Consider the following 26,970-nt stretch of genomic DNA (forward strand, 5'->3'; position numbering starts at 1 on the left):
TCTTAACACACGCGACATTCCTTCATCTGATAATTAATCAAGATAATTATTTTAAGCGGTCCAACTGATCATGATCTGTATTAGTAAATAATCACTTCGACGAACACATTCAGCCACTGACGCTTCTTGACATACTTTCTTGACTTAAAAAAAGTATTGACAGTGACACTAATGACAGTTGCGCGTCACGTGATATCGCCGAACGGTGATTGGTCGATAATGACGTCATACACGTAATTAACCAATCAACGAGCTCATAATAAGCTGTCAAAATGTGATGTTTGTTAACAACGTTGTTTTGTTACAGTCGAAAAGTATCACGGAATGAGTTTCATAAGTTTCTCTACATTTTTAATAATAGTCGACTAAAACTGTTGTCTCATTGACACATTGAAGATGCTGAATCATTTAAAACTTTACCGTACTGAGTGACCTCAAAACCAGAAAAAAAAACAGTCAATCATGTTTCTCTCTATTTCTTTTAATAAAGCAAGTCTTAAACCAGTATTATGGGCTTCAGAAGATAATAAAAAATCTTTACTGACCAAAGCATTTTACTGTCTTCGCAATAAGCCCCGAAGATTTACGAACATACACGATGTTACACGAACCAAATTGGTGAATTAATAAATGTGTAACTATTTGTACCACATTCACGGGGTATGCGTACAATAGGGTTGGCAAACGAAACTATCCGACCCATTGTAGGAAAATTGTAAGCGGGTTAAATTCTGGTTCAAAAGGGTAAGTTTTGGCTCAAGGGTCAGGTGTGTGTACTAAACAATGGTACCTTTGAAAAAAAATGGTTAAAACTTCTATAAAAACTCAAGAAGTATGAGTTAAACTAAAATTGTGGTATGTTATTTCAAAATAAGAATAAAATATATGCATTATTATGAGCGACGACGTTATTTTTAAACGATGTGTAATTAAACTTATTTAGTCTATGATTTAAAACCAAAATATAGGCGATTGAGAAAAATGTAAGGTCTTAACTAAAAATAATGAGAAAAGCCCCACTAGTCTTGAGTCACAGAGGGACTCTTCCTCATGAGAAGCGTGCATCGAGTAGAGCTTTTCTTATATATTTCTTATATATATCTGCTATATTTACGTGTGTAAACCGTTATTTTTAGTTAATTATGTATGTATGTCTCACAATAGTTATTTTAAAAATAATGTAAGGCCTTTGTCATTAAAATACACTTACTTTCAAATAATTACGTAAATAGGATTAAAATAAAGTAGGTCACCGAATGTAATGTATTTTTCCACTAATACAACCATATTTTGTTTAGTAAATTACTTCGTTCGTATTACAATACTATTATCTATCATTAATTTGGATTATACACAAGGCTGCATTAACATAATAATGTACATTCTAATAATAATAATAAATGGACAAAGTGATTGCACAATTTTACATTTAATCTAGTACAAATAACATTGAAGTAGACAGTCATTACATTTGAAAAAACAAAACAAATGCAATATAATTGTCTTCACATCATTACCCATCAAATCAACAAATTATAAGTAGCCACTGCTGACCAAAGGCCTCTTCTAGCACGGAGAAGGTTTGAGCATTAATCACCACGCTTGCTCAATGCGGGTTGGCGATTTTAAACTTATAATCAGAAATTATAAGCCCAGGTTTCCTCACGATGTTTGTCAGTGGTGTCTAAATAAGTCTAGAAAGCACATATTACTCGAAAAAAGTCACATTGGGACTTGCTGTTGGTAGGTTTCGAACCCACACTCTCATACATGAGAAGCAGGCGTCTTAAACATCCGGGCCACCACGACATTACTTAATTGTTTTCATTGAAGACAAAGTAGGTAAGTACAGCCCAGTTAAATAAATAAAAAAAATATGTAAAAAGTCAGCGTAACTACGGTGATCCCATTAAAAAGTAACCACTATAAGAAAATTTCTGATACGTGTATAAGAAAAACACGGACACAATTACGTAACGATCACTTTCAAAAGAAATTCACGTAGTTATTACAAAAAAAAAGGAAATTTTCACGTAATAGGACCTAAAAAGGGAAAACCAAAAACAAGCATTTATTTGTCATAAAATTATCGAGGGCTCTATTATTAGAGACCTCACGTATAATGAGGGGTTTCAGTGAAAGTGTCACTGGTCGGAAGAAATGGTACTGGTAACAGCAAAAGTCGGAAAATTTGTGTATTTTTAGTTTATTTTTTTGTTTTGTTTGTATGGATGGCGGGGAATAGGAAAAGATGTCAAATGAAATATAAGATGAAACTTTGTCTAAAATATGGAATGGTCGACGAAATATTGATATGGATCATTGTCCAGAACTTGTTTAATTAGGGACCTAAATTGGTGTCGGAAAACTATGAAAAAAGAAAATTCGACTTGAAGTTAAAATACAAACCAGTATCCCTAAAAAAAAATAATTAAAAAAAAAAACAGTTTTTTTTTGTAGGTACACTTTTATCGTTGACCGTACCAGAGCGATTTTATGTAAGTAAATAAAGTAAAGCGGTACAGTTATTTATTATATCATGGATAAATTATGTTATTATGTATCAGTTACGGTACAACATATTATATTACCTACTGATGTGCAATTTATTTCGTAATAATTTAGATATAGGTAAGTTAGATAGGTAAGTTTTAAGTTTGTACGTTTTAAGTTTTATAGAGGCCTTTTTTTAGATTAAATACCTACCGACAATCAATATTAGTATCACTACAAAATAAACATACTCTGTTAAAAATAACTAAAAAGTGTTTTTATCAGAAATAGGGTGCAATGGGACAATTAAAACACTACGGAAATGAGAATCCACCAACCAAAGAACGTTTCAAAAAGCCAGTTTAAGAAAAAGGTAGCAAAAAAACTACTTCATTTTACATTCAAACGCGGAGCCATTGCCAAAATACAGTCCCTGGCTACCAGGGCACCATAACCGACCAGAAGTCTAAACGACATTAAGTAAACGCGACTCAACCGAGCGTTCGCGTTCCATTTCTCTTTTCATACGACTGATGTTAATCGAAGCGTGAACGAACAGAGCAATGAATTACCTCACACAAAAACAATCATGTTCAACATTGTCACGTGGTACGGGTTCCGTAGTTTACCACAAATCGCCGGTTTAGTAGAAAGCTTGTTATTCTTTCGCACCTTTTGCCGTGAAATTGTTGGGCTTAATGAAAAAAAGAAATAGTCAGTCGTTTGGTGCGCGATGAGGCTGAATGAACTATACGCTTATGATGCTCATGATAAGCCTAATGAATCCTTTATTGATACTTATTTGTGCTTAACTTGTGGATTAAAACAAAAGCCAATGACTTCTAAGTGATTATTCATATTTCTACAATTGTTGTCTCTTGATTTTCGCTCAGCTTCGTCGTGTGATATTTCGGAAACTACTAAATGCCAAGATCAGGTATTTTGATTTGAGATAACAAATAGGCACTTGTTTCAACATTTTAGCATATATTTAATGTTAATAAGTGTGCTTCCATTGATATGTGTTAGGAGTTTCCTCAACCGAATTCAAATTGAAAAATATGGCCACTAGAGGTTTTCTATCCATCAAAACCATTTTTTGACCTCAGTTTATTTCAAAATACAGTATACCTACTTTATTTATTGCGAAATATAGTGTTCCCAAAATAGCAACACAAAGTAGGTCACTAAATAACGTTTCTATGGAAAAAAAATCTAAAAGGAAGCCAGCAAGGGCGTGTCTAATTGATTGGCTCTCATTGACGCCCCAATAATGGATTCCCTTGATTAATTCTCCTATAAATTAAATCGAGTGCCTTCTGTTTGTTCCCCAGAATTTATAGCGGTACCTACAACGGATTGCACAGGTGCGTGCTTCGCCTTAAATTACCTAATACAAAAGATGGACGATTAGTGTTGCAATTCCCCTTAATGAATTACTAATGAGGTTTTATATTTTTTGTCATATAATCAATCAACAGACTGGCTGAAAATAAAAAATCTGTCGATACAGTTTCGAACTTTAAAATTTGAATTTGAAAGAATATGTTTATTCTATGATTACGAACTCATTAGAACTCTAATTACCTAGTATAAAATAGTTTAAAAAAATTATGAAAGCAATTATTGTAGTTGAGTATTTTTTGAAAGATATTTTGGATAGTTATATTACTATTAAAGAGACATTGTTGTAAACTGTGTAATTTGGTATTTCATTAAACATTCGTTCAAAGATTTTGGAGCTGTCTATATCCAGCTATGGAAGGAGATGAGCTGAAATAACAACAATTGACTGTATTTTCCCAAAATTATGACTTGTAAACAAAAATAAGCCGCCGTACAATCAATACCAATTAGGTACGGTGTAAGTAACGTTTGCTTTATTACTAGAACAATAAATCCGTATATTGTCTTGTAATATATTACTGCCTACATAAGAATAATAAATGAAGAAAATAAAACGATGATATCACTTTTACACAACAGATTTATAAAATATCGCATAATCATTATTACTATTAAATAATCTGAGTACCTAACAGTGGTAATATTTACATTACATAAGGGATATTAATATGACTTCAAAACATGGCGTCGGTAAATAAGCGATAAATAAAGATATTACATTTTCAATTAATGTCGCGGAAAATTATAGTGACAATCGCCATTTCCCAGTCATTTGAAGCATTTATGTCGTGTGTTATGGCATCTTGTGTAGATAAAAAATATTAATTTTCCCATAGTAGTAAAATAACCTCATTATTACCTGACTTCAAAAAGTGGAGGTTCTCAGTTTGACATGTATGTATGTATATTTGTCCGCGATTATCTCACGTTTGGCTGAACAGATTTTGATGCGGTTTACAGCAAATAATTTTTTAGACTTAGATCTTTTAGATATATTACCAAATTTAAAAAATATGTAAGCAGTAAAGAAAAATCCTTTGCCTTCTGTTTTAAATACACGTTCGATTCTTTTCTCCGTAGAAAATAATAGAATTTTATTTTGAGCGAAGTAGAGATATTTGATTTAAATACAGTTAGGTATAATTATTTTCATTCATCGAAACAATAATAAAATTCCTATCAATTTAATATAACTAGGATTTTAACAAACAAAACTAACTTCCACGTATAAAATTCTCTTTGTTTTAACTCAAACTCGAAAGGGCCCACCCAATTAAGTTACACTATTAGCTTTAGGGAATTTCAACCAAATGAAAAGTAATTAATAACAATTAAATGTAAAACCTCCCAACTTTGCCTGTAATTGTAACAAAACAGGACCTTCCAGTATTTATATAGGGTACTCCTGAAACGGGGGTATTTGGACACATTTTGAGCATTTTCACACTCTATTCTCAGTGTCGTTTTACAGTTTGTACAGTTATTTTGGAAATAGTAAAATTGTTTTTAGCTCTGATATTATGTACTACGACAATGAAAACTTTTTGGTATGAGATAAATAAAGCTTAAAGTATTGGAAAAAAGTAATAGATGAAAATTCGTAGAAATGGGATTAAACTAAAATTGTGTTTTTTTTTAAACGTTGCTCCACACTAGATTTTTGTTCTGTATCATAGATGCATTTACAAATATACAATTTCACATACACATGGCACTCAGACCCGAAACAACAATTTAAGGATAACGCAGCGAGTTGCTCTATGCGGGAATCAAACCCGCTACACGTTGCACTGCAACTGGTTGCCCAGCCACCGCACCAACCGTGCAGTCGATATTAATTATGTATACTGGTACATCACACAACAAGGTGGTTACATTTTTTCAGTTTTTCCTATACATTAATCCCATGTAGGTATGATAAATACAATGAGAAAAAGTAACGATACAATCTATGTAATTATCTAGGTACGTACCAAGTAATGATTCAAAACAATTCTCAGGTAACTTAAGTATACGTTACTAAGATACAAAACCCGGAACAAACCACGAAAAATTCCGAATCAGCCACCCATCCAATTAGCAGCCTAAACATTGCTTAACCGCAGACAAACGTGCGGATATAGTTTGACCTGCTATTTGTTTCAACAATAATGTGAAATATCCGCGAGGTCAGACTGTGTAGACGATTGTATGAGGTGATCCCACATTCATTATCGGTTGCCAAGGCCATTGCTCTATATACTTTAATGTGTACAATCGAATACGGAGATAGAAAGGTGCATTATTATGTAGATAGTCTTTAGAAGTAGTGATTTTTATCGTAAACGACCAGACGGTCGATTATTGGTGATATAATTGGTGATACACCAATAAGCGACCAGCGCCGCATTTGAAAACTATTACTAGTGTATTCTTCTTAAAGTTTGTAATTGTTAATGGTTGATATAAATAATATAACAATATAAAATTGGGGATCGTACTAATAGTCAGTAAATAGACCGAAGAAATAAAGCCAAATGAAATGATAAAATCGATCATAAAAATATAAGACGAAAATATAGTTATTAACGGTGCCGATAATTTGTTTCTGTTTTCAACTGTACCTACATATAAGAGAAAATATAGTTTTTCCTACGTTAATTCTCAGCTTTATAACTTAAATAGTATTATAACTCAAATATCTGGGTAATATTGCATGGAGTATCCCACATTAATATTTTATGGTGACAAAGACAATAGGTGCATTTATGTTACATACAGACTGATCGTTATATTATTATGTCTACGATCCGATTTATTAATTGATTTTTTTACCCAAACTCAAACTCAAAATATTTATTTGCACGTTAAGGTAGGTATTACAGATCTTAATTTAAATGTTAAGTAGGTACATCTTAACTTGCTTTTTTCAGGCGAAAAAATAAAATAAATACCCCTAGAATAAAATCATCATCTGAAAGTTTTTGTACGAGAAAACTGCCTAAAAATCTGAATTCTCTATTTAAACAATACTGTTGGTTATGTGAAATATTAAGCGTTACGACGTTTTTTATTTGATCTATTCGTTAATTATTTTTCTATGAGCTACCAATTTTTTTTTCCAAAATTTGTGTATTGCATTACAACCCTATCTGGGACTTGATCTATGACTAATACAGTCAACTTCTGCCCACCCTTCCAATGAAATATAAGCCATAATATTACATTAAAAAATTAATATCAACTCAAGGTCACAACCACCACGTTTGGCATTTCAAATCGACTTAAGATAACGATAGATTCTATCGATTAGCGTAATCGACTTTTTTGTTAACATATAAGTTCTATTGCTAATCTACTTCAATATAAATATTACTATTATTTGTGACGGAAAGATCGTGGGATACTCTGTGACCTTATAACAAAGAACTTTACTATCTAATGTCATAATAATAGAGTTGAATGCGGATATTTCTTGGTAATTTATGATTAATTTAGCATAGTACTGATCGTTTGTAAATAACTCTCACGCTGCACCGCACTGTTAATAAGCCGTGAACATAAATACGCGGAATGTCGTGAAAATCAACACGGATACTTTTTTTATAATACATACGAATTTTATACCTATTATTGCATTAAGAAATTAATACATATACCTAAGTGTTCCTATGTAATGAGTGTGCTTAGTTGAAGTAATTGTAATGTAGCACACTTTTTAAATGTATCGCCAACTCATTCTTTGTTAGTCAGTCAGTCTCGTTGGGTAAAATTAATTATCAATGTCTGTTGCTAAGGACTATATGTGGACAAAATAAAGAGGAAATGTGCGTAGGTAATACCAATGTATAATGAGTTGCGGACTACTTAGTGGGTTTTCCTGGGCTCCGGCTCGTAAAGCAGAAATAGGAACGGGGTGGTTTTTAGTCAGTAAGAGTTTGACTCTCCCTCTCGTCTCCCACCTCTCTCCCCCCTTCGACAAACCCATGTATAATAAATTATATAAGTTTGTACAAATAAGTCAATATAATTTAATTTTATGTGTGACCTAGGAAACAGCTCTATTGAAAAGTCTCGAGTAAACGATTTTGGCCCGCTTCCAACAAGATAAACCTAACATAAGCATTCTTAAGTTTCAAGAGAATACTAGTCTCAATGACTTTTATACAATATGAACTCACTTAGATCTGAAATTTTATGAAAATTTTATTTATTTCCCCAACGACTTGTAATTGAAAATCATTTAATTTCGTTGAAGTTAAGAATCGAAATTGAAAATGGAAGATGCTCTAGATGAACATGTAGGTATCCTTTTTAAAATACAGTGATAATGCAATAAGTTTGTATTTAATTATAATTCCCCCCATAAAAAAAAAGTAACACAAGCCAGGAAGATCACAATTTTAAAAGTTCAGGTTTATCCCTTATTGGTCAACTTTTACAACTCCCTACATAAGATTCTACACTTTCGAACAAGTAAATAGCTTCACTAGAACATTAACCGACAGACGTACATTTTTAATATTTGCTTTGACGTTCAAAAGTAGCTAACTAGTAGTTTAAGTGAACTAAATAATTTTGACTTTGACTTTGACCTACGGGTACTAGAGTAGTACCAACATGTGGTGAAAAAAGTGTATTCTAATTCTAATCACAAGTCTTTGTATAAAATAATTAACAAAATCTGGAAACAACTTTGGAATGCATTACAAATGCTAATTTATACCGCTAATCTTTCTAATACATTCACTTAGCTCTTCCTTGGCCAAACACAATATAAATTGCTACGGTATAATTAAAATTAAGTGTGAATTAACAAGATTACACATTGTACCAAATTGTTTATTTTTTAATACAATGCATTACTTTTTATTGTTTCTAGACGACTGTTGTTAATTGCACTTTTTTGGTCGTGTTTGGTTATATAAGTTATGTATTAAACAAGATTGTTTTCTTACAAAAAATGCTGTTTTTAGTAATAATAAAGTCATGCACATTATAAAAATGTTTAATTATTTCTATAGTTTTTTGAGCAAAAATCAATATCTAAATACTAATATATAAAACATTAGTATGTTTTTTTGTTTGAATGCCGTAATCTCCGGAACCACTAGTCCGATTTGGATGATTCTTTTTGCGTTGGATAGTCCAAGTATTTAAGATAGTTATACGCTATATAACATTACGCTACAATTAATATATTAAAATAAATTTTCATGAGTCGAAAATTACAATAATTCTTACCCGACCTAAATAAATAAAGAAAAACCTGTCATAAACGACACGCAACGTATTATTTCAAAATCCAATTTCCACTTAATTCTTGCAAATGTTTTTCAATCAGAGTGTCCAAACATACGGCGCGTGTGTTTGCGTGTTTGCGCGCGTAAACAATTTGCTCTATAGTCCCTGTTTATCATATTACTCTGTGATAAACATAGATTAATGAATTGTTATTTCAGGATACGTTCCAGAAATGTTATTAGTTAATTAATAACGAGTACATTGTAGTAAAAGCGGTATATAATACATTTATTGCCCTCTCTTCTTGTGGGTGTCACAAGGCCCTATTAGGGGGATACACACATTTAAGAAAGACCCGACAGCAGCGATCGCCTTTATATTTTAAAGTGCGATATCTAACCCTCCTGCCAAGCGTGGGGATTATAACTGCCACAGCAGCCCAAAGTCCAGTAATGAACTATCACGGGCCGCTGTTAATGTAATATCTAAAACTACTAACAATAAATAAAGTAACTAAAATGTGCGGGTCTGCGGACGGTGAGCCAGGATAGCTCGCTACCTACCTGACTAAAACACGTGCGTACGGTGCGTAGCGTTCCGCGCGCTTCATATGGCCATCAGACTACCACAGATAGGAGACTGATACCAATCCGGAGCTGCGGATTCATTAGTCAGTAAAAATTTGACACTCACTTTCGTTTTGCATGGGCAAAGAATGCCTTGCGCATCAAAAATGCTTGGATGATTTCTTCACCTCAAAAAAAATCTATAGCAAAAATACCAACTGAATACTCCCCAAAATAAAAAAAAAAACAAACGTAAAGAATATCGTAAAAGTCCTAAAACTATGAGAACCTCTTTCCATCCACGTCTAGTTCATTTCTTATGTCAATATGGCTACGTGAGCATCAAACATGGCTGTCCGACTTGCTGCTAGATCTAATTTTATTAAAAGTTTACCATTCGCACGAGCAAGGCTCGGATACCGGTTAAATTTTCAAACCGTTATTATGTACTTGTACGCAAAACCTTTACATTGGGTTTCGTTCGCGAAACCGGTTTTTTAAACCGGTATTTGGAACAGTATTTTCATAAAGGTTTTTTCGGATTAACCGGTTTAGAGCAATAAAAACCGGTTAATACGACGCACATTAAAGAAACGCCGCCCGCTGTTCAGCTTATTTCAATAATAATATTTCAACGCGTGGACCGACATGCCCCTCGTCGAATAAACCGGTTAATTTAGGTTAAAATAAAGTTCTTTAATGTTCACGTTCTTAAGAAAAGTTCGGAGGAAAACCGATATAAACCGGTATTAACCGGTATTTTTTAAACCGGTTCCGAGCCTTGCGCACGAGAGGTTTCGTTTGAACAAGTAATTCGATTGTTAGAAATTGAAGATCGTGAGGTTGCGGATTAAAATTTAAAAATGTTCTATTTAATTTACATGATCAGAAAGAACGAAATTGCCCCTATAATTGATTAGAGGCTATACTTACTAGATTTTAATACTTCTCGCGAAAATCGTCAATTATTTTATAGTTCTTTCTTATCCCAATTTTCATTCAAATCAACTCAGTCATTTTAAAAACTGTAATCATCTATCCAATATATTTTATATCTCACATGCAACAATTTTAAAACTAGGTCATAGTACCAGGAATTCTTAAAACGTATCTTTTTAAAACGAAACAAAACAAAATAGTTGTCTATTTGTGTTTGCAGCGCTACAAGCGTTGCGCTGTACGGATTTGTAAAGCGCTTTTGTCACTCCGGCAGCGAGATAATTCTTTAAGTAACGAATCGTTTGGGACTTTTGTCCACAACTGTAAATAGAAGGAAGAATAGAGAAGATTTATGAAAGAGAATTCGATTTGTGTAGAACTATTTTTGTGATAAGGCAGGGCAATTTCGTTTACCTGTCCACTTTTATTACAGGGCTATATAACATAAAACTGTAATAACTGTACTGATATATGACTTTTCACAGATTATGGGCAGCCACTATTAACTAAATAAATTCAGAATCAGAACGTAATTAGCATTAATAATAATTTCTATCACTTAGTGAGATTACCGAACTTTGTCCTTTAATTCTAGATTTCAATCGGAATACTAAATAAATCTGACCTAATCTGACCTGATCCTGACAAAAATCAGGATAGAACGTTATAAAGACTCTCACTAACCATAAAATCAATTAGATCAAGTACAAATACTACTACCACAAGCAATTAAATGTACTAAAATACCTCTCAAATAAAATATTCATGCACTTTCAAAGACTAATGAGGTATTTCCTTTATTCAAATATAAAGCAAAGATATAGATCCTATCTTTATTTAACCGCAGTCTCATTTCTCTATGTAAATGGTTATTTTATCTGTAAATCTTTATACTCGTAAATTAGTTGGACTAGTACGTAAATAGTCAGACGATAGTAATTATCTTGAAGTATTTTCCCAAGTGGAATATAGTTCGGTAGGTAAAATCTAGGTGCGGTTATGAGTGGGAGTGTTATATGGAGTCCATGCTATCCACCCTTCACAACTCCATATAGTACTGCCTCTAACCAAATATCACTTTAGCGCAGAGAAAATCATGGCGGAATGGCAGCAACAACTGTTGCAACCGAGGGTTGGGCTCGCTGTCATTGCAGCCGTAAGTTCTCTTTTTGAGGAGTGACTTGAGAAGTGTCACGGCGTCCTCACCTACCTCTATAGGTGCTTACCGGACATGGAAGCTTCCAAAGGTGCCTGTTTCTGATAGGGCAAGAGGAAACACCCAAGTATCATCACTTCAGGGACTGCCCGGGGGACACGGACAAGCTTATGGTGACAGCATGGGCTGAGCACCGGCGTGTCCTCAGGGATGTGGTCGACGACGGAGACCCACACGTCCGGCATTGGTTCATACCATGTTGCGGAGTGAGGGGGACTGGGATGCCGTCTCCTAATTGTATAGGGATGACACTGACAAGTGTCAAAATTTACGTCAATCCTATACAAATTAGATTTTTACTATACAAGTAGACAAGCGCTAAATAGCATTTGGTTTCAGGCTCTGATTAGCTACCGTTTCCATACTTTCCTGTTTTTGAATAGAACTGTAAGTTTTTATATGCTTTCCTGTATATTAATTACTAACTGTTACTAGACGAGTGGGCACAGGATATTGCGTATGTATGTATATCCAGGCTGTCAACAAGTCTAGACGTCTGTGGGAGCTGTGGCTTAAGGCCACGCCATCTTGGTTTTGATATATTCACCTATATTACTAAATACTCTTTAAGTAGGTATAGTTGTGCCAGGACTGTATTGAGACCATTAATCACCACGCTTGCTCAATGCGGATTGGCGATTTCAAACTTATAATTCATCATTATGGTTTCTTCGCGATGATTTCCTTCACCGTTTGGCAGTGGTTGCTAAAAATCTTCGAAAGTACATATAACTCGGAAAAAGTCACATTGGTACTTGCCGTTGGTAGGTTTCGAAGACAAACTCTCATGCATGAGAAGGGGACATTTTAAGCATACGGGTTACCACGACATATTTTATTTCATTAAATGCTAGAGAGTGACTGCGCCTTAAACATGACTCCTAAACCATTTATTAACTTAAGTGTACATTGACTACTCTTTCATTTCCCTGTACTTACATATTTTCCGGTAAACTTTATTTGCAATCTTTTATAGATACTTATTGGAAATAAGGAACGTATTACATAGAACTAGTCTGTAGTTAATTAATGGACAAGCAGTAAGCACTAGGAAATTATAAAGGCGAAAGTAAGTATTTTTTTTTAGTTTAGTAAATACGTACGTTGGTGGAGAGACCTTTAACTGTCTGTGAGTTAAGATTATTATATTGACGTAGACTAGTAATCATTTGGTGCTGCAGACGACCTTAAAAATTACCGGGGCTCCGGCTTTAAGCCGGAGTAGGGACGGGATGATTTTTAGTTAGTAAGACTATGATTCTCTTTTTCTCGCCTCACTCTAGGCGGTAGAAACCATGTTTTTTTCCCCTCTAAACAAAAACGACTAGTTACGGCCAAGTGTGGCAATTTTAACAAACACTTTTGCAGAGCATAGTAGTTTATTTTAGAAATAAATGTGACAATTTTATCGAATAATTACACAGTATTATATGAGCAATTTACTAGTGGTCTAGGGTTACATACACGGCATTTTATAGCGTATAAACTATAGCAGGGATGGTGAACCATTGGCATGCGTGCCATTGATGGAACGCAGCACAATATTTTGGGCACGTCATTGATCACAGAATCTGTCCTATGCCTGTCGCTATTTTCAGATATGAATAACATTAAAGATTCAGAGTTACACAAATTACTCCAATTCAGAATCAATTTTGCTTAACAAACTACTACTACCAAAAAAGAACGATTATTATTATTTTAATGGCACATGCAGTAACTAAATCAATATTTCTTATATTGATGACACATGTAGCACCTGAAACAAGATTTCTTAAATAAATAGCAGGTTATCGCATAAAGGTTCGCCATCTCTGCCGTAGGTGATGAGCAAACCAGTTTCTTATAGGGTTTAAACCTGTAGTATTAATATTTATTACTTTAAAAGCATATGGGCTATGTTTAATGCAAATTATTATATAAAAGCATATGAACTTTTGATCTTAGAACAGTTCTTAGTTAGGTCACTCGTTAAACCGGCCAAATAAAGCGTCGGCGCTCTGATTGGCCGGCTCAAATAAACCAACCAATCAGAGTGTGGAACGCGCTCTCGTTTTTTCGTTTTATTTCAATGTAAAGCAAACTCGGACCTACTAAGGATTGATTAATCGTTACTAAGGAATAGTTTAAGTAATTATTAAATGTCTCTGAGTGCGGCAATATGGCTCTTAAGTAGATTAAACATTGATAACTTTTTTATAACGTAAGATTAAACACACGCACAGTAAAAACTTATTGTTTCGAAATAAATGTCCGCAGTTTTTTTGTTTGATATATGTACCTTTATTGTTTCGTTTAATTCTGTTGTTGTGTTGATGATAATCACGATTGCTGCTAAATAGTTTTTTGTTCTAACAATTAACAGATAGGTACAGTACTTCAAAAGAGTTTGATAACAAAGGTGTGAAAATAATCTGTAGATTTGAATAGAACTTTTGTATGAGTTGTGTATATGGGTTAGCAGCTGCTGGGGAAGTCATGGTTTGAGCAATCCCAACCTTAAATCTTTGTTAATAGAGGCCATATTTACTTACGCCATTCATTACAATTAATTCAATCACGACAACTGTACCCTTAGTACAATTTTGCCTTATGTTTAAAGTAATCGAAACGGTTCATTAACGCCGGCCAATCAAAGCGCTGAACATGCTCTCGTTTCGTTTGTTGTTTATATGTTTGATACAAAAAGTCTACAACTACTTTACACGACCATTTTCCACACAAAATCTACCATAACCGATCCACAATCCATTAGCTCTAACAACTGGTAACGGATACTAGGAGTCCCTTCAAAGGTCCGTAACAAATTTCCTTCGACACATCATCATTAAACTGCATTCATTTCAAAACCCTCCATTAAATTCATATGACAACATATGACATATGACACAACTTAATTCGTTTCTTCTCAGTAGTCGCAACACGTTTACAGAAAGTGCAGACTCGTGTTTGTTAATCTAAGCCGACGAGTGATCCGGATTATGGGACTTTGACCCTTTTTGACGGATAAAATTGCGGTGCTTCTATGTATGATGTGGAAGGATATGGACGTAAATGTGTTTAGGTTTATTTTTGTTTGATGGTTTACTTGCTTTTTTGTCTTTGAGGAAAATTTCGCACATGTATGAAACACGTGTGGACAATTAATTCACATCAATGAATGTAGGTGGTTTCCAACTAAGTGGTCTGGAAAGAAATTCTGACTGACACGATGTTGAATAAATAGAAATACAATCCACGAAATAAAATAAACTAGTACAATCTGTAATAATATTAGCTATAAAGCGGAAAGTTTTGTATGTCATAGAATTGGCTAAAAAAGTAGAATAGAGTAGACCGATCAGAAGGTCGACTCAGAGGTAGACCGATTTAAAAAAATCTTTCACCATTCGGATATCCAATTTGCATTTCTGCTGATTACTAATATACCTAAGCTATTTTGTCAACCCGTGCAAAGCTAGGACGAGCTGGTATATTTATTATACCTATTTTGCAATCACCTCCACCAATAAGTAAAGCACACCAATTGTGTTAAGCTTAATACCCATACAAATAATACCTCGTAAGTCAGCAAAAGGAAACCCACTTTTTACCTCAACTATTCTAACAAATATAGTAATTATCCGATACTATATTGATCTCATAAATCTGACTTCTTGCCGCGATCTAGTTCGATCACAATACGAGTCAGATAACAAAGGGATTAGCTAACACAGGTACAATACTTATATTAATTCCATTGTATTATTACTCCACAAAAACTCTTTAACCCTTTCATAGAACTTGTATAAAGGAAATCTTTATGTATTGGGTAATTAGTTTAAGTAAATTACTAACGTTATTCTTAAGGATATTAATTGAGAAAAGTAGTTAAGGGTACATTATAAAATGTTCTTCCATGACCAGTGCAAGTAGTCCTTTTTTGAATTTTGCTCCATACTACGATTTTATCTTGTCTCGTGGGTGCTTTAACATACAATTTCACCTACACATGACACTCAGACCCGGAACAATAATTTGTGGATCACACAAAGTGTTGCCTCGTGTGGGAATCGACCACGCTACACCGCGGCTGCTTGCCCAGCCACCGCGCCAACCGTACAGTCAATAGTACATTTGGGTTTATCGTTTGACTTAACCTACTAATACTACTTTTAAAAAATAGTAGACACAATAGTGAAACATAATCTGTTAGTACTTTTCATCGCACCTTACTCAAAAACTGCTAAGCAGATTTGGAGATAACAGCAAACTCGCTAAGTACCGTGAAGGACCACCATGTGAACCGTTCGCAGATCAATATCACGTAATTGTTTTAACCGTTCAAATTCCCACAACATATACTTAGTAGTTGCAATAGAACCTTCGAACTAAGTTAAGACCTGATAATATCTTTGCTAAAAGTAAACCTATAGTTAAGTTCTTAAAGTAATTAACACAAGGAGATTCAATATCGATCGTCATCATTAGTGTGTTACCGTCCACCGATTTTCCATCTTCAGCATTTCAGTATATTAAGTTATGGTATATTATATTAGTATTGGTATAATAAGCACAATATTATCCTCTAGACACCTGGAGTACTATAAATAGTATTAAATAAATGTTGCTGTAAAGGCCGAACGTTTTAGAACTTTGTGCTTCGAGTACGACCGGGCAGCCTTTTTATAGCATCAATTCCCGAGTGTTTGTTTTTTCCCGCTAAATAACGTTCGGCCTTTACTTCTTACATTTATTTAATACTATTTATAGTACTCCAGGTGTCTAGAGGTTATAGTAGGTTTTTTTATGGTAGAAAATCATCCAATGACTTCTCCCGCCTTGGGCGAGACGAGAGGGAGTGTCAGACTCTTTACCGACTAAAAACCACCCCGTTCCTACTCCTGCTTTTCGGTAGTCTGCAGCTCCATCATGTGGGCTTGCTCCCTAATTTTGTATAAGTTTTAAACCTACAGAAAACTGGATGTTACAATAATTTCCTACCCCATGTCGTCTGTTAAATTACAGTAAAGTACTGTTTTAAAAGTACATAAATATGGGGGTTCATATTAAAGCATAAACAACCTCACAGGAGTGTATTACTGACATCATAAAGATCAACTTTCTGCCATTAATGTTTTACCAATAACTCCGTAAATCGGTAAAGGCTGTTGGGAGAAAACTGAAATTAGTAGGATTAGGAAATATAGGTACCTATTTATAAAAGGGATGATTTTAATGCTGTTAAAAGCCACCCAAGATGAACGCATGTTGACCTTTTTAAATAGATCCCGAAAAAGGTCACGCGTGGCACTCTTGACTGGCGCAATCGTGAAAGAAGCCAAATAAATATTTAAAGGACTTTGGTTAATAGCGCTCTGTGGTTTCTGTCTGTAAAATACTACATTTACTTCACTTAGGTGATATCATGTTGTCTTGTGAGGCGACCAGTGATCTACAAAAGGACGGAAATCTAAGTCCTTTATTGCTTTTCTTGTCCTAGGTTAATACGTTTTCATAATGTCTTCTTTAAATATATAAAAAAACAACAGAAACCAATAAAAAGATGGTAATACTGTATCGATTTGCTATGGTTAGATGCCAACAGTGTCTCCGTTCAAATATTGATTGACAATAAATATTATTACACAATACTAAAGTATTCAGATTGTATGCGATATTTATTAAACAATATTCCTCCTCGAACTGTGTCAATATTAAACATAAACAATATATCGAACAACAAAGATGAAGCAAGGATCATATTTCATAGCAAAATTGTGTAATTATTTGTACTATTTCTTCGGAAGTTGGCGGAAAACGAATGCTCCATCTTGGATGACGGAGCGAAAAACGAGGTAGAACGGATTCATTTTAAAGAAACCCATTTATTTCCAGTTTGTTTTAGTAATGGACGAGATATAACGTGGATTTTTCATTTTATTTAGGTGCTACGGCAGAAAATATAGTATACTGTTAAAACTCAGTGTTGGTGATATTTATTTTACGGGATTCGCCTTTGTAAGGGTTTCTTTTTAATTCTATGTACACACTAGGAATTTGTATTCCATCTATCTTTTGTTATTTGAGTAAATACTGTTAAAAATACGTAAAGAATGTCCGTGGAAAGGTCTCAACATTATAAATGAAAGTCGACAGTCACACTACCTCGTAATTCCCATAAAACTATTACTCTGAGAGCCATAAATTCTAATTTAACGCCTTATTAAGGGTAATCGCCACACGTGAAGCGTCGAACAATAATTTAAATTGTTATTACGAGTGTAATGGTGGTAATAATGTCATTATTGTCAACGCAAGTCGGCAGTACATTAGAAAATTCGCGCGGGAAAAACGGCGGCCATTGCCTACGGTTAGAAAAAGTTAGCGAGGCCTACGTACGCATTGTTCAGCCTGTTCTAAGAAAACCTTACAATGTGAGTACGAATATGTTTTGTACAGGGAGATCTAACGGGTAATTATAGGTTTGACTTTGTTGACAGCATTGTATTTGGTAGGAAGGTAATACAAGTAGGTATTGTTAGTTAATAAACATCTTTGCCATTCATGACCAACTAACTAAAAAGTAAAAATGACCGCCTCGTTGGTCGAGAGGTTGCAAGTGCGAGTGCTAGATAAGGGGTCTCGGGTTCGATTTCCGGATCGGACAAAGTATTACTGGGCTTTTTACGGGTTTTCGAAAATTTCTCAGTAGTTGCGCGTTGTCTGGAATTGTGTCCAGTATATGGCAATAGGCTCACTGTCCCACACATGAGACATATATAACACAAATGGTGAAAAGTGGGTGTTCACTGTACATTGTATAGCGGCAATACGTGCCGTAATGTGCGCCTCTACCTACCCGGGGACAATTGGGGATAAAAGGCGCGACGTTGAACTAACAGTGAATTCAAAAGTAAGAAAGGTATAACTAAATTATTTAATGGAACTGTTCATGAACTAAATCCTCATATTTCTTGACCTTTAATATTTCTTAACACATTAACCTACGTTTTAAAACGATTAAACTGTGAGAACAAAACATAAGGTCTTATATCTTCATTCATAACCTAGTCTTTAATTTCCACCTTGACAAATAGTAATTGACCTCCTAACGCGTAGATAACAAAATATTAATAAAGTTCTTTGTTTTAAAATAACTGCTCTCTTTCCCTTGAATCTGACCCACATTCGAACAGAATTAATATTTTATTTATGGTTGAATTATTCTTGTAAGGCTTAACGTCACAGCATCTTAAAGGCCTTGCAAGAACTTACTAAGAGAGGACTGCCTAGCAGTAAGAACGGGGTGGTTTTTAGTCAGTGAGAGTCTGACACTACCTTTCGTGTCGCCCAAAGCGGGAGAAGTCATTGGATGATTTTCGTCCCTCAAAAAAAAGCACCAACACTTTCAAGAATTCAAGCCATTATCTTGATTTAATGACAAAATATTAGCGTTACGTTATACTGCCTTATAACACAATAATCCGAAAGCAAAACATAAGGTTGCCCATTGTCAATAATTAACTATTTATTTTGCTCACTTTTTACCAGTGATGTTAAAGTCCCATGTAACACAAAGCGACCCCTAACGTGTAATAAGAGAAAAAGAAAAGCAAGACTAATCTTCTGTTACATAAACTTCAAAAAGATAGACATCAGCGCAAAATGTCCGCGTACAACGTAAGTTTCCCACGAAATTACTTTTAATAGTTGACATATTGTAAATTATCATAATTGGAGCGTCGCGTTGCTTGCCTAAGATGTGGATCGCGATCTGGCAATAGCCTCGTCCAATTATGTTGCATTCTGGGACGGTTACGCTAAATGCAGTCACGATATGCAATCTTACTGGGTACTGTTTTGGGGAAAATTTTAACAAAAGGTTTAAAAGATTTTTAGTATTGCCACTTCATCATTACGAAAGGCTAAGACGAAACCAGGTTCCTAAGTTTGAAGAATGGGGTTTGTGGTATTCGGCTACCACTATAAGGAATGTGGATTATTCTACTACCACGACATTAATTTCTTAAAAATTGGGGCAATGCAAAAAAAATCAATAAGGGCATAAATACTGATATCTGATGCGTCGAAATAACATCAATTAACTGCTTTAGGAATCTCCATGTACTGACAAATGAAGAATGCAAATCAAAATCCTCTGTTAATGCTAGCTACCACATGGAGATATGAAGCACAATTAATGAATAATTATAAAATATGTAGGAAGGTATATTAGGTACACGAAGAAACTGTTAGAAATAAAAAAGTAATAACCAATATTTTCTATCTCAATACCAGATAAAACCTGGGGTACGAACTGCCTAGCGGGTTACTAGGGATCCGGGTTGAAAAGCAGGAGTTTTTAATCAGTAAGAATCTGACACTCCTTTAGAGGAGAGAGAGAAGTTTTTGATCCTTAGTCCTTAAACCTTAAGGGAGAAGTCATTGGATAATTCCCACCCCCAAAAAAACAAAATGCAGGTACATCTCTCTCATACTATTATTCTCCACATACTAGATAATAGATAGACCACAAACGGTTTCCCACGAAATATAATGACATAGTGCTAAGAATGATTGCAACCACTTGATGAAACTAATATGCCACGTGTCAATCAAAATGTGACGCACAAATTGGTATTACAAGTTTGCGAAAATAGCTTCTGATGTCTCTGACATATACAAGATAGATCAAGAATTCTAATATTCAAGATTAATTCATATTGCTTAAAGTTCAACTTAGTAAGTATGTAAATATATACAATTATTTATAATTTATTTTATTATGCAACGTCATGCCTGTTATCCATCTCATCATATCAATTTTCACCATTTGATTTATTTATTTTAGTTTAAAGAACAATTTATAAAATTTCTTTTAAATCTGAAGATTTGAAGTATATAAGTAAATTATAGCATATAATAAGAACTATGCCTAAAAAAATTAAACTAAAAATCTACCCTTATCTTTTTTTCAGTAAACTACTGAACCGCTGAAATGAATGTCAAAGACTAAAGTGAATGTCTACAATCCCTTTTTACCGAAAATGCACAAACAATTAAGATCATTTTTTTAAACTTACAGTACAATCGTCTTAAACGTGTGATCGGTAATATATAAGACAGTCATTATCGACATTACGAACCACAGTACAATGCAAACAGCAATACAATTGCATGATGCACTGAAATAGTTGCACAATATTAAATTACTGATCCCATCTTACTGGATAATGTCTGCTTATTGCGAAGATATAATTGCTAATATAATGAGCATGTTGTTAGCTGAAAACAGATTCAATTTCATTATATCGTAAGTGACCCGGTTGTGGCCACTTTAAGAATTTTGTCGACTTTGAGGCTTTCTTAACTTATAGTTTTTGTTATCACGAACATATTTCTTGTAAAAAGTAATTTAACATGTATTAATCTTGCCTAAGAAAACCCTTTTTTTAAAGAACGTCCAATAGAAAAATAACTGTATAAAAAAGAAAAAAAAAAGTAGTTTGTGCCATTTTTGGCCAGATTCGTGCCATTTCTGGCCACGGTCGTGTGCCAGTTCTGGCCATCAATAAATACAATAAAAGTAATCAAAATTTATTAATTAAATTTGACATTTTAGAAACAATGGTTTTCATTTAGTCTGGAAAATATGAAATATTATTACTTCACTTGAATTTAACTTACAAATAAAGAGATCAACATTTATATGACGTTGGTAAAAGCTGCAAAGTAAACTGACCTCCCTTTGTGTGAAGGCAATTTATTGCATCTCTGAAAATGAAAAATATGTATTTGTTGATATGTACAGCCAAGGAAAAATAATAAATAAATTACGATAAATGACTAAAAGTGGGGCGATTTGTGTACAAAAGTTTTGGCCAGCCGTGTGGCCAAAGATGGAGAAATTCATATTTTTGTCTCCATTAGTGGCCACCTTCTAATAATCCCACTTCAGAAACATATGGCGACAAAATAACTTTAGTTCCACTTAGACAATATATTCTTCATGTAGTATTAACATAAACATCCAAACAATAAGCAAAGATTAAAAAAATAAAAACCAAATCCTCACCCGCTCGCCTTAGCCTTTTTGTTAAGATCTTAACAATTTCACCCTCAACTAAAAAGAATGACTTATTGCATCGAAGTGAAGTTTGACACATCAAAGCTGCCAACGGTATCAGTGTCTCCAATATTCAATATTTTAAATACTGTACATCACAGAGTAATTTATTTGTCCATGCCTTAGTTATAAATATTTGAAGGCCCAAGTGGCCACAAAGGGGTCGATGGCCACAACCGGGTCACTTGCCCTATTTTGACTTTACTTTTTTCGAGTTAATTTTATTTTTAGTCAAAAAAATCTACAAGCAATGTGTAACCAGAAACCGCATCACATTCATCATAAAACTAACTCAAAATCAGACAAAAAATTAATCTAATTATCTGACTATGTAATTACACGAATCTCAAAAATAGAAAAAGTCCATACATTTTTTCATAATGTAATATTCATAACGTTACATTGTAGTACCAACTTAACACGTATTTAGGTATGTAAGCGTGACGATATTATGTAAAAAAATAATAAAACTTTACATAAAATGATGGCATATGACCAAGACTCATTATTTATCTGTGGACTCTACGCTCTGATTATTAACACATCCATTAAACTAAGATGAGATTTTTTAAATCTTGTAAAATATTGTTAGACTTGTTGTCGACAATTTTAACGATGTTTATGTCATATTTGTGAAGATATTCCTTTAATAGAATTGTGTAGGAGTTAGAGATTTAACTTCAGTTTACAATTATATTTCTAACAAGTTTATAAATAGGTTATTTTGTAAATAATAATCCTCTAACTAGACTTGTAAACAATTAGGTATTGTAAACAATTTATACTTAGTTTTCAATACTAATTCAACAACCCAAACTAAAAATACTGGCAAAAACCTAGAATATAATAATAAAGTTGTCACGGCAAACTTCGTACTATCTCCAATATTTTCTCACGTTTAAACCATTTTTAAACAAATAATTCAAGCCCGAAATCTGCCAAATCGGTCCAACAGTCTCAAATTTTAGCGAGACTAACGAACAGCAATTGATAAAATCAGTCCAGCAGTTCTCGAGTTCTAGCGAGACTAACGAACATGACAATCAACGAATTGCTTTTTATCTATACATATAATAAAATCGTAGAAAAGTGCTGTCTGTACATTGAAAATAAAAATAAAAAAAATAGCAGGGGTTATTGTTATGTCGATGTCGAACCCAAAAATGTAATTAACTTTTTTTTTGTCTGTTTGTCTGTTTGTCTGTTTGTCTGTTCGTCTGTGCGCGCTAATCTCAGAAACGGCTGGCCGAGTTGGATGCGGTTTTCACGAATATATTGTGGGATGCTTAACTTTACATTTAGTGTTTGTTTCATGTCAATCGGTTCATAAATAAAAAAGTTATGTCAAATTAAAGAATCACGTCGAACATTCTATGCTTATACCATTAATCTCCGCAACTATTTGACGGATTTGGTTGAAATTTGGTACAGATATAGTTTAGAACCTTAGAAAGGACATATATATATTTTTATTTCAAAAATCAAAAAATAAAAATAAGAAATAAATTATTTATAAATAATTCTATGTCGATCGTTACACGACTTCGGTTCATGTTATTGTTTTAATTCATCGAAAAAAAGTAAATAAATAGTAAAAAGGTATGAAAAAAATAATATCAATATAATTAAACTTTTAGTACAAAGAAAATGCCCGAACGGGGTATAAATAAATAATCCAAGTTGTCTTTCGATTTCGGATCGAAATAGATCGCGCTATGGTTTCGTTACATTCATTTGGTTGGGTATCGGCCGAGCGCTTCGGTACTATCGTAGAAAAAGTGTATTATCAGTCGTATGATTATTTGTCTGTAGTGGTCCTGCTGTTTCGTATATTCTAAATTGGTTTCGTTGTATTTGTCAATTAATAAGTTTATTTGTTGGGTTTTCCTGGTTTTTTGGTTAAACTATTTAACGTAGGTTTAGTTTGATATCGATTATTAGTAGTTACTGTAGTTAGTTTTTTTAATAAAATTGTAAGTCTAATTTATAAATTAATTAGATTAGATTTAAGTCGTTTCTTTTAAATTATTTAGTTTAAGCTTGGTTATTATAGCATAGAGGATAGGTTGTAATATAGTTTCTTTTTTAATTGTTATAATTTCGTAATTCGTAGCTTTCTTTAGTTTTAAGTTAGTTTAAGTCCGTTTTTAAACTATTTTTTCAATGCCCTAAGTGAGTATACATCTATTAAATTCAAACGCAGAGCTCATTATGTTGATTTTTGAAGAGTTCCCTGGAATATCTTCCACATCTCATTTTTGAAGAGATCCCGCGAGATCGGGACTATGTGGTTAAAACCAAAAATTTGCCGGAAGTCACTATTCCACGCGAACGAAGTCGCGGGCAAAAGCTAGTATAGAATACAATCCTTCCTAAATATCGTCCTATCAAAAAAGTTCTAAACGCGATAACGAATGACTAAATCATGCCTCAATTTTCCAATAACACTGGTCGACCTACATAACGAAATTTAAAAAAAAGGAACTACAAAACACTAATTAAATACACGCATATAACACTCGCATGATGGCGCGCGTTCCGCTATGATACTATAAAATCCGTATTTCTTTATTAAAAAGAAAGAAAATAATAATTACAGAACATAGGTGATACGTATTTTAATCTGTCAACATCACAATTCTTTATGAAAACAATTGATTTATTTAACAAATCGTGAGTTTGTCGCAGTACAACGATGATACTGTCTTGTTTTCTCCAAACATCGTGATTTGCGGTGTTATAAAATAATAGCTGTATACAAAATTTCACTTGTGAATAATCTGATGTCTTATTACGTTTTGTGGTAACACGGCTGCCGCAAAAGAATACGCGTCGAACACAGCCGGTCACAAATTGGCGGAAAATTGTCGTGCGTACTTTTTTCTACGACGCCGACTAATGGCCATCAAGAATTTTCATGCTTTGTTTAATGTGCAAATCAGGAAGATATTGTGCCACTTGCGTGTTATCATTTTGCTTTTTAAATAAGCGATATCTCAAATATCGACACAAACGTTCTCATTTTTTCTACACATCAAAAATTTTGAAAGAAAAAATATTAGACTTACCGAGAAAAACGAAAATCTTCATTGTAGAGTTTATACAGCTTGCAACACTGACACAAGTTTAAAAGTAACAGAAATTAGTTCGAAGTTCGGATGTATTTGAACAGCGGCGTTCGACGTGGTCCGTCGCCGAGCCGCGTGTGTTAGATGCGCGCACGCAGCGACCGTCCGTAGCGCCTTCACTTTCTATGTGGTGGGGCTCAGGAGCACCGGGAAACCAAGGGTTTGTTGACATTACTACTATTGCATACGCACGAACACATAATCCGACGATTTAATTAGTGCGATGATTGATATTACTACATTTATTTATTCCACACGTGTTATATTCTTGTTTTTATTGCAACACTTCCTTTTTCCCCTTTAACCATCAAAGCAAAACATTTTATTCATAATAGCTTCTCGATTTTGAATTAAAGTAGATACGGATTAAAAAACTAAAGAATCTAAAGAAACCTGTGTCTAATTTGCAACTTGTAATAAATATCAGGAATGTCCCACATTTTCTATGCGTTTTAGACCAAAATTTTGTCTTGAACAACGATTTCTACCGACAGGTCGACCATCGTGACTGACCGTTAGGTAAATCAGGCAACAATACACCAAATGATTTTTTATTAACTGAAGCCAACAATACTGAATTATAATGTGACTAACAGGCTACTGATAATACAATAGATACATTGAATTTTATGAAACTTACATCACCATTTTCGAATTTGATTTTTGATTGCTATTTTGGATAGTTTTCAATAAACGCGTTTATTCACTTTCTAGACCTTACAGTTAGATAATAATTTTACTTATACGACCAAATTGGCCTGGAAAGATTTGGATAACTTGATTGCTTGACAGTCGCGATCACTCGAGCAACGAGGCAGACATAATTTTCACAATTTAGACTTTTTTTTTGAGAGGGTAAAGTCATCCAATACCTTCTCCCGCCTTGGGCGATGCGAGAGGGAGTTTCAGACTCTTTCTTGACTAAAAACCACCCCGAACCGACTCCTTCTTTTCGAGTCGGAGCCTTGGTAAACCCGATAGGTAGTCCGCAGCTCCGGATCAAGTATCAGCCCTACTGGTCCCCATCTGTGGTGGTCTGATCGATCACAGAACGCAACGCGCGCTAAAGACCCGCACAGAGATGGTTAGTTTGGTTGATAAAGTTTGCAGTAAAACACGGAGTCTGGTAATGAGCCGGGTACGTGGTAATAAGCTCACCCCTATTACATGGGACTTACGGCATAAATTGTAAAAGTGGGTGGACATTTGATTGTACAGTGGCATTACGTGCCACAATGTGCTCGTCTACTTACCCCTTCGGCGATAAAAGGCGTGACGATATTTATTTTATTTATTATTTATTTTCTGTACGTATTATTATGAATGGTGTACAATAAAGATGATTCTGTTTATCGATCTATTACCTATATTAATATACATATATCAATATCTTTATTGCAATACGCTACAATAGTTTTATGATTTCCTTCGACGAGACATGCCTCAAATGTAATGAAATGTAATTTAATTAGGTAACCAAGTTAATAAGGAAGGAAGAAATGAACGGAAACATACCTTTACTTGGACTTCTACATAAGTGACATATACGCATTTTCTTGTAAAGACTTACGCATTAAGTAACTCGCTTTAACCAGCGGCTTCGCTCGCGTTTTCGTGGGATAAAAAGTATCCTATCACCCAAGTCAGCGCATGCCCTGTCTGTATATAAAATTTCATCAAAATCCGTCGTTTCTATCAGTAGTTTCAGTGTGATTGACGAACAAACAAACTTTCTCATTTATAATACTACTAGCGACCCGCCCCAGCTTCGCATAGGTGCATTGGTGATATATTATGCCTGTATTATACCTTCCTCTTGAATCACTCTACCTATTAGAAAAAACCGCATCAAAATCCGTAGCGTAATTTTAAAGATTTAAGCATACAGAC

General features: G+C 34.1%; 1 protein-coding gene across 1 annotated transcript in view; it reads right to left on the bottom strand.

The window, feature by feature from the left end:
• LOC118278221 (transcription factor SPT20 homolog) overlaps positions 1 to 25,188 on the bottom strand; it is a 63,145-nt gene extending 37,957 nt beyond the window's left edge. Inside the window, exon 1 of the mRNA XM_035597344.2 lies at positions 25,021 to 25,188. Within this exon, the coding sequence (XP_035453237.2) occupies positions 25,021 to 25,042 (22 nt within the window). The 5' untranslated portion in view covers positions 25,043 to 25,188. The remainder of the gene's footprint in view (positions 1 to 25,020) is intronic.
• Between the last annotated feature and the right edge of the window lie 1,782 nt (positions 25,189 to 26,970).

The sequence above is a fragment of the Spodoptera frugiperda genome, chromosome 18, assembly GCF_023101765.2.
Source record: "Spodoptera frugiperda isolate SF20-4 chromosome 18, AGI-APGP_CSIRO_Sfru_2.0, whole genome shotgun sequence".
Taxonomy (NCBI): Eukaryota; Metazoa; Arthropoda; class Insecta; order Lepidoptera; family Noctuidae; genus Spodoptera; species Spodoptera frugiperda.